Raw genomic sequence first — 15,989 nt, forward strand, 5'->3', positions numbered from 1 at the left:
CTGGAAAGATGAGCGGGGAGACACGTCGTGGAATTGAATTACAGTTATGAGGTCCTCAGAAATGGACGGGAGAATAGTATCCGTAAGACAAGGAGGGAGACAGAAAGACAGAGAGAGAGAGAGAGAGCAGAGAAAAGGGCAAAGTACCTTCAGGTTGCGGCACAGTGTCTCCTGAGTCCAGAGGCGCTTGGCAGCTCTGGCAATCTCGCGTGCTGAGGGCAGTCAATACAAGACGGTACTTCTGCTAACCTGATTAAACTTTTTGAGGCTTTGCTATTGGCTCACTCTTCGTATTTTCTTGCTGCTGTCGAGCCGCGGGTTGCAGCTGCTCTTTGCACCTGTTCCAAGGTCAGCCAAAGTACCTACCTCAATGGGTAGGCAGACAATTATTACCTTATGGAACGGTCATGATGTGCGTGCTCAGGTAAGGGTCCAGTAGGCAAAGTTGGCGAGATCCGTGGTTCACCTCAGGCCAAACTATTCTCTTTCTCCTTTCTCATAAGCTGTGGTCTGAACGTTTGAATACTCCGTACAGAGATTGTGGTGTAGAATAATAAGGTGAGGTGGTGAGTGGTGAGCTACGGTACATGGTGTAATCTCCAAGTTGAGTGTGCCTGCCCTCCATCTCCCGCGTACTTGCATGTACCCTGCCTTTCCCACCAACCCAGGCCTGCCTCAGTGCCTGCGCCTGCCTTGCCTCGACGTGCCTTAGCCTATACCATCCAAGCCTGCCACACCAGTCGCTCTTCCTCCCGGTCGACCCTTTTTTTTTTCGGGGCCCTTTCAGCATTGGCGTGGCTCCTTTCTCAATTCCTTCCCCTTCCTGCTGGGCTTACCCGAACGTCCCTCGCTGTTGTCTTCTTGCCCTCGACAAAACTTCTGGCCAAAATCATCTCGCGTTCCCTTTGAGGACTTCAACTAGGTTGGAAGAGCACGAAAGTACACCTTTGCACATTCGCCTTGACACCGCGAACCGCATCACACTGCACACTACCTCATCCTTCCACGGGATCCCTGATACTGAGTCGTCCTGCTATCTCTAGACCTCTCAGCCCTTATCAATTCAATCGACGACCTTTTGGCTTTCGTCAGCCTTGGCCCACCCCCTTCTGGAGAGTGTGTGCTGCAACCACTGCTGTCTATCGGACGACACGAAACTGCCCAATCAGTTAACCTCCTGCTTCCGACCTCACCAACTTGCTTGTCGACTCGGACTTGTCTTGGGGAGGCTTGTGTTACTTTTATCTTTTGTCTGCGCGACATCACTGACCGTCGGCCGCCCTTAAGCGATACGCGCAGCCTTCAATCTGGCGCAACGACAACGACGATAGTGAATAGCGACAACCTCTAGAGGACGCTCTCACGTCTGCAATTCTGCGACTGTGGACACTCGCTGTGCCGGGGTACCCATCGGTCATTCTCTTCTTTCTATAAAGACGTGTTTTTCGGGTGGTGTCAAAGACCACCCTTTCATTCTCAGGAGCCATGCTTCTCCCCAAAGGCGGAATCAACTGGAAGTCTGCCCAGGCCAGACTACCTCCCACCAGAGCAGTATGGTCTTTCTTGACTAGAACGCGCTTCCTTCTCCTCGTTGCCCTGACCGGCACCATTCTGCTATTATGGCGCGGTATTCGCTCGTCAGCTTCGGAAATGCAGAGGTATGTTGTCACCGACTGGGCGAACCTCCCTGTCCAGGGGGCGTGATATTTCCCTGCGATGCGCCGCAGAAATAACAGCTTGCTGACTTGCGATATCGTGCAGCTTCTACTGCTGGGGCCCCGCGAAACCCCCCATGGAGATGTCTCTCAATGAGCAAGCTTCATGGGCCGGTCACCTCCAGACCCCCGTCATCTTCAACCACCACGAGCCCCTGGAGATCAACCATACCTCCATTATCCACGTTGACCTCAACCCCATCAAGTCCACGCGCAAGGCCGTTACCAACGAGGAGCGCGTCCTGATCCTCACGCCTCTCAAGGATGCTGCTCCGTACCTGTCAAAGTACTTTGAACTGATCGCCGAGCTTACGTACCCTCACCACCTGATCGATCTCGCCTTCCTTGTCGGCGACTCCAACGACGATACCCTCGCTGTTCTCGGTTCCGAGCTGGACCGCATCCAGCGCCGCCCTGACAAGATCCCCTTCAACAGCGCCATGGTTGTCGAGAAGGACTTTGGCTTTGAGCTTAGCCAGAGCGTCGAAGAGCGCCACTCGTTCAAGGCTCAAGGTCCCCGACGAAAGGCCATGGGCAAGGCTCGCAACTATCTTCTTTCTGCTGCCATGAAACCTGAGCACTCTTGGGTCTACTGGCGTGACGTAGACATCGTTGACAGCCCCAAGAAGATTCTCGAGGATTTCATTGCCCACGATACCGATATCCTCGTGCCGAGTAAGTACACAATTTGTACAGCAATGACATGGAAGATGTTAACAATCTGTAAGACATTTGGTTCCACCGCTACCGCGATGGCCGTGACATCGAGGGTCGCTTCGACTACAACTCTTGGGTTGAGTCTGACAAGGGCCGCAGACTATCAGCTAGCTTGGACAAGGACATTGTCCTGGCCGAAGGTAAGGGATACTGCTCCAGGTGCCCATAGACAGATACTAACATTATACGACTAGGTTACAAGGAGTACGATACTGGACGCAGATATATGGCCAAGGAGGGCGATTGGCGCAACAATAAGGATGATGAGCTCGAACTCGACGGAATTGGTGGCGTCAACATCCTCGTAAAGGGCGATGTCCACAGATCAGGTTGGTATATATTGTGCCCGGAGTACCAAGCTTTTTCTAATTTTTGCAGGAATCAACTTCCCGTGTTACGCTTTCGAGAACCAGGCCGAGACAGAAGGCTTCGCCAAGATGGCCAAGCGCGCCGGTTACCGTGTTGTCGGTCTGCCCAACTACGTCGTATGGCACATTGACACAGAGGAGAAGCCTGGAAACGCATGATCTCATTGAGGATGCGTTTTAGCCTAATTCCTTTCGATTGTACGACAATTTTCTCCGACTTGGTCCGCGGAATGCGGCTGACGGAGCACAGCACTGTATGACCACGTAACGATACACACACACGGTACTTGAGAGCGTTTCACGAGGAGGCATTTCCGGATACTGGTCCCAAGCTTTTTGGCCCGCGAATGATGGGTGAGAGGCTAAAGTATTGGTATTTGCCTCGGCTGCTCTGGTAACCACAAGTTCGACTTTGCGCCACAGATATAGCCATCGACAGACCTGACCTTTCTTTGGCTCGACGTCGACTACTTGAATGAGCTGGCCATGAAATGCAAGACGGACGAAAACAGGAGGGATGCTCTTTTGGCGACTCATACCACATGAAAGGATGCCTCGCTGTAATAATAGATTTGGTTATATCAACTGTTAGCATAGGAGGGGGAAAGGAGGCGCCCAACATAGGAAGGGGAGCCCCCTTTTCAGCCTCAGACTTTGGGATGTGGTGACGCTAGCAGCACTTTGTGGAGAGAAGGATTGCTTGGTGAAGTTTTCTCTCGACGAATGAGTGTGATATCTAGGGTATGAGGAAACTCGGGAGTTCAAAGAGGCGTAATTTATACATTTTGATTTGTACCGAAACCACTCTCTACCGTCTGTCATGTAAGATATGTTGGCCTATGTACCATGGTCTATGGCCCGGCGGCAGTGGCAGCGGCAGCTGGGCAGGGCCAGAAGCTGGCTGATTCTAATTAGGCGAAGGTTATTTGCCATCAAGAAACCTGCTCGACATGGGACTGTTGATTGATTCGGCCTCTCCGCCCAATGGTCGTGAACGATTATGATCATATACTTGCAGCTAATAGTCTCATTTCCACTTTTGGAGAAGAAGCAAGATCCCCATGCCGTGCTGTGGCTCAGAGCAAGCAGAAGTAAGGCACTCGTCGGGTAAAGGCCTTGCCTTACGCGCAAGTAATGTCGTGATTGCCTTCATCCCTGTGCTGTTCTCTGATGAAGTTGGGGAAGAGGCGTCTTTCTATGTAGTTGAGGAAATACTTCTCACTGTGTCGAACGTTTCTCCTCGTGAGCACCCCAGGGTCTTCCGGTTTGACGGGAGCAATCCACGAACAAGACCTGACCGGTTCCGAGGTACCTAAGGTCATTTGTCACCAACCTCTCCCTCCTCATCTCCCTGTTCTTTTTCTCTTTGCATGTTTTTCATCTCAAAGGGGGCTATGGTTCAGTGTTTCTGTATGGTTTGCGGAGAGTCATGTTCGTTCGCCCGGAAGACAGTTCAACTCCGTGGGCTTATTCGTCTTGCATGTAATCTCATGTTCAGCGATGACCTCATGTTTCGAACCCTCTCGGTTATGGCTGTGCTTTAAGCCCGAGATGCATTGAAAGGAGATGGCTAGCTACTTCCACTATTGATATGGGGCGTGTCTGGATATTTGCCACTTCGCTCGAGTGGTGTTGTGTTACTTATCATATCAGCTCGGTGCTAGCAGAGTACAAATCATGTAGAAAGGGGGTACTTGAAGCAAGTGAAAGCCACAGCGCAGCATTAAACTCAGCCGGCTGTTCTTGGATTCATTGAACAGCATAGGAGTGCTCATATCATCTTGGGCAACCACTTTGGCCGAGTGATCGAGTGGTAAGCACGAGATACCGTGTCGGCATTAGAGGGAACAGGGTCTCTGGCAATCATCACCCTGCCCGAGTAATGAGCGGTATGTCACAATCTCTCATTCTCCATCCTGAGGAAATGTGGATGGTTATGATGTGCAGTGACGCGGTGCTTATTCTAGAGAACTCTCACATGTATACAGGCATCTCTCAAGATATGTAACACTGGCAGAACCCTATTCCTGCTGTAAGTGAACAGGACGCCATGGATCCGGATTTGTTTGGGTAGTCTTGCTGATTACGATGAAGAAGAGCAATGAGTCAGCACTTCTCTAAAGACGGTTCCTTGTATTAGTGGGTGGATTGTCAAACATGGTAGCTGAAGGGCGATGTGAGATATACTTCATTCATCTGCCTTCTGTACACATGCTTGAAGTCGCCGCATAGGGTGCTACCAGTAACTAGACTCTGGCAAAATATCTGACTTACTATGGTTCAGTATCAAGAATAAAAAATCTAGTTGCAGGTGTTGCGTAGGGAAGAACTCAAAGCCTATTCTTGCACTTCGATTCCTGAACATGCACATTGCCGTGCAACCTCTCATTCAAATTAACCCCCTCACGTGTAGGTCAATAGCGCAGGCTGGAAACAAAGATTTCTCACTGCGTGAACACCCTGATATCATTGATTAAAGTAGAAGGCCCCGTACCTCGATCGTACCCAGTTGCAGTCGTGATGCTGATGCCAACTGTTAACCACGTCTCAGCAACCACAACATATGCATTGCAGGTTCGTGAGAGATCCTGCCAATTAGATCGCGCAGATGGTTGTATGCAAAAAAAAAGTGGTTGGCGATCAATTGAAATGGCAAGCGATAGAAACATTACGCCGACTATCGCTTACGAGATGTCGGTTGCGAGTTCCCAGGCGATGGAAACCTGACATGAACCAGCAACAACAACATCAGTGTAAGTTCATCAACGTCGCCAAAGAAAGTCGTTACTCATGATGTTGATGTACCTGTGTGGGTCTGTGGGTTCCAACCAGTGAGAGTGCGTACAATGTCAGCTAGCTTCCGCGAACCCGGACCGGGGGTGGCAACCGTGAGAAGCATAGGATATTCCAAGGCCATACAAAAAAAAAGTTGTCATCAATTGGTGCTATTCGAGCGCAGCGGAACCTGTAAGTGTAGTAGGGAGTTCCAATTGACGAGAAAGCAACCCCCTTCCAAAGGTCTATACATAAGGTACACGAACCGCCTGGCCTTCTTTCACCCCCTGGTCTAAATTTCTGTCTCGCGCGCCCGGCCAGGCGGTTCCCCTTCGTCATAACTTTACAGCATCGTGCGCGCGGCTCTCCTTTCCTCTCAAACGTAATCCCCCACCAGGAAGAGTAGTTTAGTGGTGCTTCTTCTGGACCTCCATGGTCTCAAAGGCCAGCCTCTCGGCCTCCTCAGCCTGGATCTGCTGGATGATGGGTCCGAGGTAGGGGTAGTCCTATAATCGAGGGTCAGTCCTTTGCCAATGGATCTCTCTTATTTTTGTCGTTTTCAATCGTTCGGGGATGCGCACCTCCTCGGGCTTGGTCCACTCGTTCTTGGGCAGGAGCTTGTGCTGGTAGGAGAGCTGGACGGCACGGCGGATGCGGTAGACGCGGTCGTAGGACTCCTTGGGGGAGAGACGCTTGAGGGCCTTCTGGACGAGATCGGTCTCCTCCTCGATGAGGTCGTCGAATCTGCAGTCGGAGAGAAAAATCGGCAATCAGTACTTTTATTCTTCTTTCGGGCCGGTGGCTGAATGGTGGTTGTCGAAGAGTTGCTTACCTCAAGCCGAGCTTGCGGTGGCCGGCAGCGTTGGCGTACCAGTTGGAGAAGGGGACGAAGATGCTCTTGAGGAAGGGGCGAGCGAGGATGCCGTCGGCGATCTGCTTGGAAATGAGCGAAGTCATTGTGGCGGCTGTGTGGTGCGTGGTGGGCGCGGAGAGGAGAGGTTTCGATATAATGCCGCGGAGTACGGTTTTGCGGATCGCCTGAGGTTGGGACTCTATGGGAAATTCGTGGAGCATCCCGGAGAGGCGCAACGATTCGGGACGGCTGGTCATGTGATCATCCTTGAGATTCCGTCACGCGCCACAATTGAGAGAACATCAGGTGTGGCTCATGAGGATAATGTGGCTGGTGAGTTGACCCGACGGCACGGACCACCGAGAGGTAGAAGTGCAGATTTCGTGATTGGATCTGGGGCCCGATGAGGTAATTGGAGCTACCAACGAGATGCCCGCCTACGATAGCACCGCAGACCCTGCTGCGGATGATTGGGAATCGCATTTTGTGGTGCTGGGCAAAGGTGCAGGGAACAGGCGGAGGTGGAGCTCCCTTTCTGTGGTCTGGAAGCTTGAAACTTTTTATTCTGGGCATTTTTGGACTGCGATTCAGACTCTAGAGACTTTGGACGTCGTCTAGGATGTCTTTTGGACACTTGGCGTTTCCTGCCTTTTCGGTCGCAGCTCTTCTGACAAGAACTTTTGCAACTGTTTGGTACAAGACAAATATCTCCCCAGCTTACATGGCCACCATGATATTGAGATAAAAGGTACTGCGTCATCTTCCGTTGCTGATCATCCAGGGCTGTGAACAAGAATTGAGCGTACCGGCAGCTCCCGGGAGCATCTTCCTCGGCGGTTTATTCATAGTGCTGCTCTCTGCACAACGGTAAAAAGCAGCGGGCTCGTCATCGCGCAGGTCCCTTCCTTCAGCAGCTCCGGCACATCTTATCCAGGATTCCAGCGCTCCAACTGCTCCTTCCTCCCTCCCAGCCCACTAGATTGCGCCAGCCTCCACCTGTAAGAGTACCCTGAACGTGGGGACCTCCTGCCAAAAAAGACAGCCGACAGCTCGCATCATTTTGCTCTCGTGCTCCGTCCCGCTCCACCTCGGCGCTTTTTCGCAATATCCAATCTCCAACTCCCCCGACTGCGCTCCTGCTGCGTACTGCGTACCGTACCGACTACCACCATCTCTCGTTCTACTCCCCTTCTCCGCCGCCCGCCTCCTCTCTCACCCCTCACTTCCCGATCCCGTGTGCCTGGGAGCCTCCTTCCTGCCAGAACCGTTCTCGATTATCTGACCTAGACAGCTGCTTCCCCGCAAGGCCAATGGGCTGCGATAACCGCTAGTCGTTCAGTGTCACGGCGGCGTGGGAGCGTTCCCCGCATACCGGGACACTTGGGAAGGTCCAGCATCTATCCAACTACCTGAGTGAGACCTACACGACAGACACAAACGGAAAGAGAGACGACCAGAGAGAAAAGACGCAGACCACCAAAGACGCAGCACGATACTCGAACAAATCACGACAGATACACCGAGAAAACCGGCCCTCGTTGACCCGTTACTTCGTTTCACACCTAGTTCCTCGAGAACCACTACACACCGCGGGACATCGCCGCCTTTTTCCTTGCTGATACCGTACCTAGCTTGCGCCTATCCTCCGCACTTCTGAACGTCGACCAACCTCAACAGTGAGAGGGATGTCTCACGACGAACAAAACGACGCTGAACGAGGCGCACCGCACCCCAACGACGAAGAATATGGGCCTTACCCGACCTCGACATATCCCAACTACAGTAGCTCCAGAGCCTACCCAGCTGCGGCTCCTGCCCGCGCGGCGATAGCTGCTATTGAAGAGGCCGTTGCTGTCATGCCCGCCAACGAGACGATCACTGCCTTTGAGCGGTGGGCAGCTGGCGCTTCCGACGCCCAGTTCAACGCCCTGTCCGGTGCCGTGGGTGGATTTACCTCGGGCGTTGTTACGTGCCCGCTCGATGTTATCAAGACCAAGCTGCAAGCCCAAGGCGGCTTCAACCCGGTTGAGAAGGGTAGACATGTCGGACATGGTCCGAAGCTCTACAATGGATTGCTTGGCACCGCCCGTGTAATCTGGAAGGACGAGGGAATACGCGGCATGTACAGGGGACTCGGCCCGATAGTACTGGGTTATTTGCCCACCTGGGCTGTATGGTTTACCGTCTACAATAAGAGCAAGGACTGGTTGAAGCACCGTCATGGTAAGTGGGAGCCTCTGCCGTGGGAGCGTCCCGCTCGAGAGTCATGTTTGCTGACTCGAGCTACAGACAACACGGTGTTGATCAACTTTTGGTCATCCATCATCGCTGGTGCCAGTAGCACTGTCGTCACGAATCCCATTTGGGTCATCAAGACTCGCTTGATGTCGCAGAGCGTTGCCCATGACCCGGGCAAGTATCACTCGCAATTCCCGAGATCGGGCAACACTCCGACATCCAGACCGACGAATCATAGTTCATGGCACTATCGGTCAACAATCGATGCGGCACGCAAAATGTACACGTCCGAGGGCGTGCTGTCTTTCTACTCTGGACTCACCCCCGCCTTGCTGGGACTTACGCACGTAGCAGTGCAATTTCCAGCATACGAGTATTTGAAGACGAGGTTCACTGGTCAGGGTATGGGAGAGCCGACTCAGGGTGATTCGCAAGAGTCGCAATGGATGGGAGTGCTGGGTGCTTCGATATTATCGAAGATCATGGCGAGCAGTGCCACATATCCTCACGAAGTCATCCGCACGAGACTGCAGACGCAGAGAAAACCAGTAGGAGGAGCCGAGTATCTTCAAGGTCTGGGAATCAAGGTCCCCTTATCCGAGGACGGCAAACCGCAGCAACCGTTATCACCAAAATATCGCGGCGTGGTCAGCACCTTCCGGACGATCCTCCAAGAGGAGGGCTGGAGGGCCTTCTACGCTGGCATGGGCACTAACATGATGCGAGCGGTGCCGGCCGCGACAGTGACGATGCTGACGTACGAGTTTGCGATGAAGCATTTGAATCATGCGAGGAGCGAAGGCAAGAGGAAACTAGCAAGGGGTACACCAGCCGAGCCATGATCTGGTAGGGCAGAAGCCAGAGAAGAGCGGTCTCATTTTGAAGAAGACAGAGTGGGGAGAGAGAGAAACTTGTCAAGGCAATATGTGCGGTTTAGCGGTCTCGGGGGAAAAGAGAAGATGTTGAGGTTAGGAAACAGGGATGGGATTTTCCAGATACCCTTAACTTTGGTCGTCAGGTATAGACAAACTCGATTCAGGTCACGGAACCAGTAATAGTCCCCTTCAACCCCTTGCTCAAGGTAGGAGACGGCTCTTTTGACCTATCCCTCCCCTCATCTTCATCGCATTCAAACGATGGTTTTCTTCCCTATTTTACACACGATTTCGGACACCTAGGGTAGTTCATGGTCGCGAAGCAGGGGAACATGGCATACGGCTGGCGGCTCACTTTTGTAGCATTACATTTGTTTGGCGCGGAGTATACAAGGCGTTTGATAAACACACGCTGGACCGACATTCGTGTGTCTTTCATTTGGTATCTAGCAGTTGCGGTTGCAGAGACAGGGGGTATAACTACATTAGAAACCGTGAAAGAAACTCCGAAAAAGAAGAACGAAACTAAACTCGCGAAGCCTGCTGCCTTTCCCTTGCCCTCCAACTAGCTTTTGGTTTGCAACTCTTGGTATAGAGGGCCAATGATTCGGTGACATACGTGGCCTCTTCTGTTTCTACCAGGTCAACTTGCCGCGCTGTGTATCCGATGCGGCATTCACCTCCATGGCGTTGGAAATTTCAAGACGGACTGCTGTTGCTGGGTCCATGGTTCGGGCCGTGAGGATGTCTCTGCACATCGTCAGTTTCTTGACCCAGAAGTCACGTTACCCTTTACCCTAGACCTTCTGTCAGGGCAACAGGGAAGAATGGTTAGACGTACCGCCTGATCACGCGCCGAGCGGATTGAAGAGCGGGTATATCTGGTTCGATGTCAGCATCCATTGTCACAGTCTTCATAGCCCTTCCAAAACCCAGATGAGACGCAGCACCATAGGAGTTTTGAGACGGAGATAGCTCAGAATGTGAGACTTACGCGAAGAGGATACAGGCCATGGTGAAGGCGGCTAGAGGGGCCGTGATGGTCTAGGGGGAAGGGGGTATATTGTCAGTCAGGAGGTTTCTTCAGTGGGGAACCTTGTATTAATCTTGGATTTTCCCCTTACCTTTGGTGTCAGGTTTCCCTTCTTCATCTTGTGAGCATCGCCCTATTACGGACGAGGTTATGTTTTGAAATGCGGTGCGGTTTGAGGTTTGTGAGGAGTGAGGGTGAGATGGGGTGTGTGTAAGTGAGGTGAGTGGGATCATGGATGAGATGTGGATGGGCTGATTGTGGTTAGAGGATTGGGGACGTGGGGGGATATGCATGTATCCGGGACAGGGAAACGAATATAGGCATCTGAGTTGTGGCTTTGCGGTTGGAGGGATTGTTGGATCGGTTCCCGCCAGTTTTGTTCAGGCTTAAGATACAAAATGATGGAACTTTGAAAAGAAGTATGGAGTGACTGTGTTTTCAGTAATGGCATCGGTCGTTATGTGAGCGCTCCGTGGTAGTTCAAACTGGTCAATATTGGGTTAAGGCTTCAAAAGGCTTACGGGTATTATGAATGACTTACACCAGGGAGCCTCGCTTACTTGTATCAACAAGAACTCTGAGGCAGCGCACAATGAGACACGCAGTCACAGTCGGGCCGAATTTTACAGCTCATTCAACTTGATTCTTTAATGATAAACAACGTTTTATGATTCAGTGTGACGGTGTAAGGATATTGTGAAATGTGAGCAAAACGCCTTCGCGTCAATGGGAGGGAGCTATAGTGGACCCATATGAGAAATCAGCTACTACAGTACTTTGGTGCGTCTGCTGAAGAAAAGTCAAAAAAGCCTAAACTGAGAGACATTGGTAGAAACCATCCAAGTCATGCAACACCACGGATTGCCCCAAAACACCAAAAGCATGAGCTCGTGAGAGCTTCAAATGACAAGAGTGGGATTCGAACCCACGCCAATTACTTGACTAGCACCTGAAGCTAGCGCCTTAGACCGCTCGGCCATCTTGCCTATGTGAAATCGTTGACCCTCATGGCTCGAGTGGGGGTTATGTTAGACATACTGCGGGTCGTGCTGGGCGCTGAACGAAGATGTCTTATTGACCAGCAACGTCGTCTATCCTGTTCCCGAAAGCTGGCTGAGACCGCACATTGAACGTTATGACGATTCTGCAGGCACCCTTGGCTGCGGGGTGAGGAAAGATGCTGATTGTTACCTCTTTCTCCGTACCGTCAGATAGCCGCATCTTGCGCGAAACCGGAGTCTCGTTTGTCGCAAAGTATTCGTATGGGCAGGATGGCATGTCCCACTTGGTGAAGGGATCCTCTTTGCCCACCTCGTGGAAGAGCTCCTCTCCCCGTAAGATACCACGCAACAAGACACTGGCAATTCTGCCCGAGCCTGATGTTACATCCCATCCGTCAAGTCGGTCGATAATCCACTTACCCATCGCATCGTGATAGTTGAGCAAAGCTGCCCAGCATGGGCGAGGTCCTGTGAAGCGACCACTAGTAATGCCAATGACAAGTAGAAACTTTTCGCCCGAAAGGAGAGAGATATGTAGGAGACGAGCGTCGTAGTTTGGGAAGGTTGATGCCTTGTCGAGTCTGTCAAGGAAGCCTTGACCCAGTCTATCCCAAAGCGCTTTAGGTTCTGCTTGGAGGATTTGGATCTTCATTCCGCCACGCTTCACGTCATCAACGGAAATGAATACTGCGTTCTTCAACCTCGTGTTCTGCAACTCCAATGCTGCTTCGGAAGTCAAGTGGCGTACCAGCTTGAGCAGGTTGGCTTTCTCAATCGTCGAAACCATATCGAAGGTTTCCATCCATGGCATGCTTGATTTCAAGTCCTCCTTGCCGTGATGACGTACATAATCTACAGCCAGACTCCACGGGTTGTGACGCACAAAACCGGATAGTGTTTTGGCAACCATGATGCCGAGTGAGAGTGAGTATGTGGACAGAGGGGGAAATTTTGATGACCCTAGAACAACGATATCGCAATTCAGCGGCAATATGTATACGAAGAGTGGTTCATATTGAGATGCATTTTCTTTGTCGGATGATAGACACAAACAAAGCCCAGTCTTGATTGATAACTTTGTCCTAGTCACGCCGAACTCGGAATTTTCAGATAGCGGCATTGATATGGCCAGCCTGTATTTCGAGCATACAAGGAAATCGGATGGTGACTTGGCAAGTAAACCGCTGTATTCTTCTGATCGTTCTGGGTCCGAGACTGTTGAGGTCCAGGCGAATAGAGATAGGTCATTTGTGTCTTGTAGGATCTCAGACTGCAGCCGAGCGAAGGCTTTATCACCTTCGCCATATAGCAAGGGCATGTTGATATCGAATATCCCAAGCAGGCAATAGGCAGAGTCCTCAGTCCGAGTAGTTTGACGTTTCGAGGCCCAAGACATGCGAGTTGCGGCGGGGACTTTGAGTAGAGGCGCCTTGCCAGTGAGGATCGCCTCGTCGATGCCTGTGATGGACGACAAGAAGGGGGACAAAGTCTCCTTTGAACCAAGTACCTGCCAAGACGCATTGTAAAAAGTGACAGTCTTTGGCGCAATCAGCTCTTGAAGAGTCCAACCCCGGGTGAACCACCGTGAAGCCCCCAAATTTTCCAGGAATGTGGCTGAGCTAGCCAAGTCATTCAAATCGGAGAGATAGGCAAAACAAATCCAGGACCGCTTATACCAGCGGAACATGGAATTGATTGCCTCGGATAGTTCTGCGCTGGACCTCTTGTCGATACAGCAAGTATCGACCCACGCGTAGGCCAAGTCGAGGGACTTGGCCACACGGCATGTGTTGTAAATCTTGAGATAACCGTCCTTTCTCCGGAAATTATCGTCTGTTTGGTATTTGAGTTCGCAGAAAGACACTTCTTCGCTGCCCCAGGTATGAGAGAGGATGGCGTAAGGGAAGTCCGGCTCGATGAACTCCTCCAGGTCAAGGGTATTGACGTTGATCAACCACATAACTTGACGATAGTTGCAGTCAAGTAGAGAAGAGCGATTAGAGACGAGGCTTTGTCTTGCAGAAAATGAGGAAACAGGCGTGCTCGTTGGCGAGAGGAAGGGTGTGTTAGCAGAGCGAAAGATAGACGAGCTTTCGCCGAGATTGTTGCCTCACTTCAGGCGTACTTCAACCACAAGGTGAACTCAACGAATGAGGACTGCAGGAAGCAGTAGGAAAGATGTTGGCTTCTTGGAAGGTGCATATGCATCCACTCAATGTTGAAAGGCGCCTACGCAAGGCGCCTACTCCAGAGTCAGCTCCCGCCTGCCTCTCACATATTGGAGAAGGCATTGCTGGACCTGTATCCTCGTGAGGTCGATGATGGCATCTCGAACCACTGACTTTGAACGGAGCAAAGTAAGATATAATAAAGAGATTAAGACGGTGGACGCAAAGCACGGTGTTTTAGAGACACAAGTGTCACTGACGGGTGGTTGCTCGGTGGATGAGACAGCGTACTTAATCTCACATCGGTGACATCGGCTATTATGCCCAGCCATCTGGTGTTCCCCCACAGCAAGCCCGACGCCGGACGGGCACCAGAACGTGCGCTCCCTCAAAGGCTAACCTCACTAAGACCACAGGTCGGGGTCGAGGAACGCACGGGCAATGGTCGAAAAGCTTACTGCGCGATGGACCGGGGTGCGAAGACTTTCTTCACTGTTGAGAAGAGGGAAATGGCAGATGAGAGAGGTTGAGACGCCGGCGGCAGGGAAACAGCCGAGAGCACGAAAGGCGCGAACTGATGGACCTGTACCTGCTGCTCAGTGCTGACCCTGCTTGCTCTCGTTTGGGGGAACCCAGACATGCAGATTCCGAGCAAGCACCCAGCAAAAGCAGAGCAACCATACAACGTTGACACGGCACCACCACCCCCCGGTGCGCCCATGCCCACCAGAAACAGCAACGGCTAATACTACTGCTCGTGGAGACCCGAGCTTAATAATTAGGCTGAGCCAGACAGAAAGGAGAGACAGAAAGAGGAGAGGAGACTGGACGCGAGTGGGAAGGGAAGAGAGCGAGACACTGGACAGAGACAGAACTGGGGGCGCCCGCACCCGCACCAGCACCAGCACCAGCACCACCAGCACCCGCGACGCACCGCACCGCACCGCCAAAATGCAGCAACGCAACACGGCAGGACATCTGCATCGCATCAGCCCCCTGGTCCCGGCTGAAGCTCTGGCCATGGCCGTCTGTGATTGGCTCATCTCGAGGACGTCCTCTTCGACCTCCTGTTTACCTCTCAACTTCCCTCGATTCCCGTAACCCCCTCCCATCTCTTGCAATTTCGCTTTATTTTCCCATCGCATCTTGATCGCATCACCAGCGCATCGCCGCTATTCAAGTCGCACATCCTTTGCGATCTCCCCCTCGTATACCTCTCTACACGAAGATACTTGTACCCACCGCACACAGCATACATCCCAGCTGCATCTAGACATCATGCCTGTCGAGCTTCGCAAGCGCAAGGCCCCCGAGCCTGCTCCGGCTCCGGCGCCCAAGAAGGCCTCGTCCAAGGTCGCTAAGGCGGCCGAGAAGGTCAAGGGCGCCGTCAAGGGCAAGGCCGAGAAGCCGGCCGAGAAACCCGTTGAAAAGGTTGCCGAGAAGCCCGTTGAGAAGCCCGCCGCTGCCAATGGCTCTGGCAAGAAGGTCAAGGCGACTAAGGGCGAGACAATTGACCTCGACGGCTTCGGCGGCGACATTGAGACCAACGATGGCGAGAAGACGACCCTCAAGGAGCTCGTCGACAAGAGCAAGGCCGGTGTCGTCCTCTTCACCTACCCGAAAGCCTCGACTCCCGGATGTGAGTGTGTTCCTGAAGCGATATATGCTTGGTAAGACCGATCTCTAGTCCGATCAACCATGCTAACGAGCTTCTGTTATCCAGGCACCAAGCAAGCTTGCCTCTTCAGAGACTCGTACGAGCCGCTCACCAAGACGGGTTTCGCCATCTACGGCCTGTCCATGGACTCGCCCAAGGCTAATACCACCTTCAAGGAGAAGCAGAAGCTGCCTTATCCGCTGCTCTGCGACCCCAAGGCCACCCTGATTGCTGCCATTGGCTTGAAGAAGCCGCCCAAGAGCACTCAGCGCGGCGTCTTTGTCGTCGACAAGGCCGGCAAGGTACTCATCGCCGAGCCCGGCAGCCCCGCGGGCACCGTCGATGTTGTCACGGCGCTGATTGAGGGCGGCGATGTTGACGGTGCCGAAGAGGCCGCGACCGAGGCCCCTGCTGCCGATGCCAAGGAGGAAGAGGATGCGGCCAACGGAGAGACCAAGGCTGACGAGGAGAAGAAGGAGGATGAGAAGAAGGACGAGTAATTATGTCATGGTGCTGCAGTGTAAGTATAATTTCGTGGCGGAAAATGCGTTTGCAATTGGAGGGCCTGGACAAGGCAAGGCAAGGCAGG

General features: G+C 52.5%; 7 protein-coding genes and 1 non-coding gene across 8 annotated transcripts; 3 read left to right on the forward strand and 5 right to left on the reverse strand.

Annotated features, from left to right (window-relative positions):
- Positions 1–1,485: 1,485 nt before the first annotated feature.
- Positions 1,486–2,959, forward strand: BDP55DRAFT_539404 (Anp1-domain-containing protein; the record flags this gene model as incomplete). The annotated part of the gene is made up of 5 exons (XM_060568030.1): positions 1,486–1,658; positions 1,762–2,390; positions 2,444–2,572; positions 2,627–2,761; positions 2,811–2,959. 5 exons carry the CDS (start codon positions 1,486–1,488, stop codon positions 2,957–2,959), a joined length of 1,215 nt encoding a protein of 404 aa, XP_060436497.1.
- Positions 2,960–2,975: 16 nt separating this feature from the next.
- BDP55DRAFT_644037 (uncharacterized protein) lies at positions 2,976–3,435 on the reverse strand (the record flags this gene model as incomplete). Its single annotated transcript, XM_060573554.1, has 2 exons — positions 3,242–3,435; positions 2,976–3,210 (listed from the first exon to the last, which is right to left on the reverse strand). The coding sequence occupies exons 1-2, from the start codon at positions 3,420–3,422 to the stop codon at positions 2,978–2,980; spliced, it is 414 nt and encodes a 137-aa protein (XP_060436498.1). The 5' UTR covers positions 3,423–3,435.
- Positions 3,436–5,716: 2,281 nt separating this feature from the next.
- Positions 5,717–6,644, reverse strand: BDP55DRAFT_644041 (ubiquinol-cytochrome C reductase complex 14kD subunit). The gene is made up of 3 exons (XM_060573555.1): positions 6,408–6,644; positions 6,157–6,319; positions 5,717–6,081 (listed from the first exon to the last, which is right to left on the reverse strand). The coding sequence occupies exons 1-3, from the start codon at positions 6,530–6,532 to the stop codon at positions 5,983–5,985; spliced, it is 387 nt and encodes a 128-aa protein (XP_060436499.1). The 5' UTR covers positions 6,533–6,644; the 3' UTR covers positions 5,717–5,982.
- A 1,469-nt stretch (positions 6,645–8,113) lies between these two features.
- BDP55DRAFT_539775 (mitochondrial carrier domain-containing protein) lies at positions 8,114–9,508 on the forward strand (the record flags this gene model as incomplete). Its single annotated transcript, XM_060568059.1, has 2 exons — positions 8,114–8,651; positions 8,718–9,508. The coding sequence occupies 2 exons, from the start codon at positions 8,114–8,116 to the stop codon at positions 9,506–9,508; spliced, it is 1,329 nt and encodes a 442-aa protein (XP_060436500.1).
- Positions 9,509–10,176: 668 nt separating this feature from the next.
- BDP55DRAFT_723234 (uncharacterized protein) lies at positions 10,177–10,692 on the reverse strand (the record flags this gene model as incomplete). The annotated part of the gene is made up of 3 exons (XM_060578716.1): positions 10,177–10,291; positions 10,536–10,585; positions 10,666–10,692. 3 exons carry the CDS (start codon positions 10,690–10,692, stop codon positions 10,177–10,179), a joined length of 192 nt encoding a protein of 63 aa, XP_060436501.1.
- Positions 10,693–11,478: 786 nt separating this feature from the next.
- BDP55DRAFT_t26 lies at positions 11,479–11,560 on the reverse strand. Its single transcript has one exon. It is a non-coding gene; the product is annotated as a tRNA-Leu (tRNA).
- Positions 11,561–12,800: 1,240 nt separating this feature from the next.
- On the reverse strand, positions 12,801–13,535 carry BDP55DRAFT_521334 (heterokaryon incompatibility protein-domain-containing protein; the record flags this gene model as incomplete). Its single annotated transcript, XM_060567772.1, has 1 exon — positions 12,801–13,535. A coding segment is annotated over one exon (735 nt), but the record flags the coding sequence as incomplete, so codon positions are not given.
- Positions 13,536–15,021: 1,486 nt separating this feature from the next.
- On the forward strand, positions 15,022–15,900 carry BDP55DRAFT_540048 (thioredoxin-like protein; the record flags this gene model as incomplete). Its single annotated transcript, XM_060568087.1, has 2 exons — positions 15,022–15,382; positions 15,467–15,900. The coding sequence occupies 2 exons, from the start codon at positions 15,022–15,024 to the stop codon at positions 15,898–15,900; spliced, it is 795 nt and encodes a 264-aa protein (XP_060436503.1).
- Positions 15,901–15,989: the final 89 nt, after the last annotated feature.

The sequence above is a fragment of the Colletotrichum godetiae genome (assembly GCF_030913485.1).
Source record: "Colletotrichum godetiae strain CBS 193.32 chromosome Unknown BDP55scaffold_2, whole genome shotgun sequence".
In the NCBI taxonomy this organism is placed as follows: Eukaryota; Fungi; Ascomycota; class Sordariomycetes; order Glomerellales; family Glomerellaceae; genus Colletotrichum; species Colletotrichum godetiae.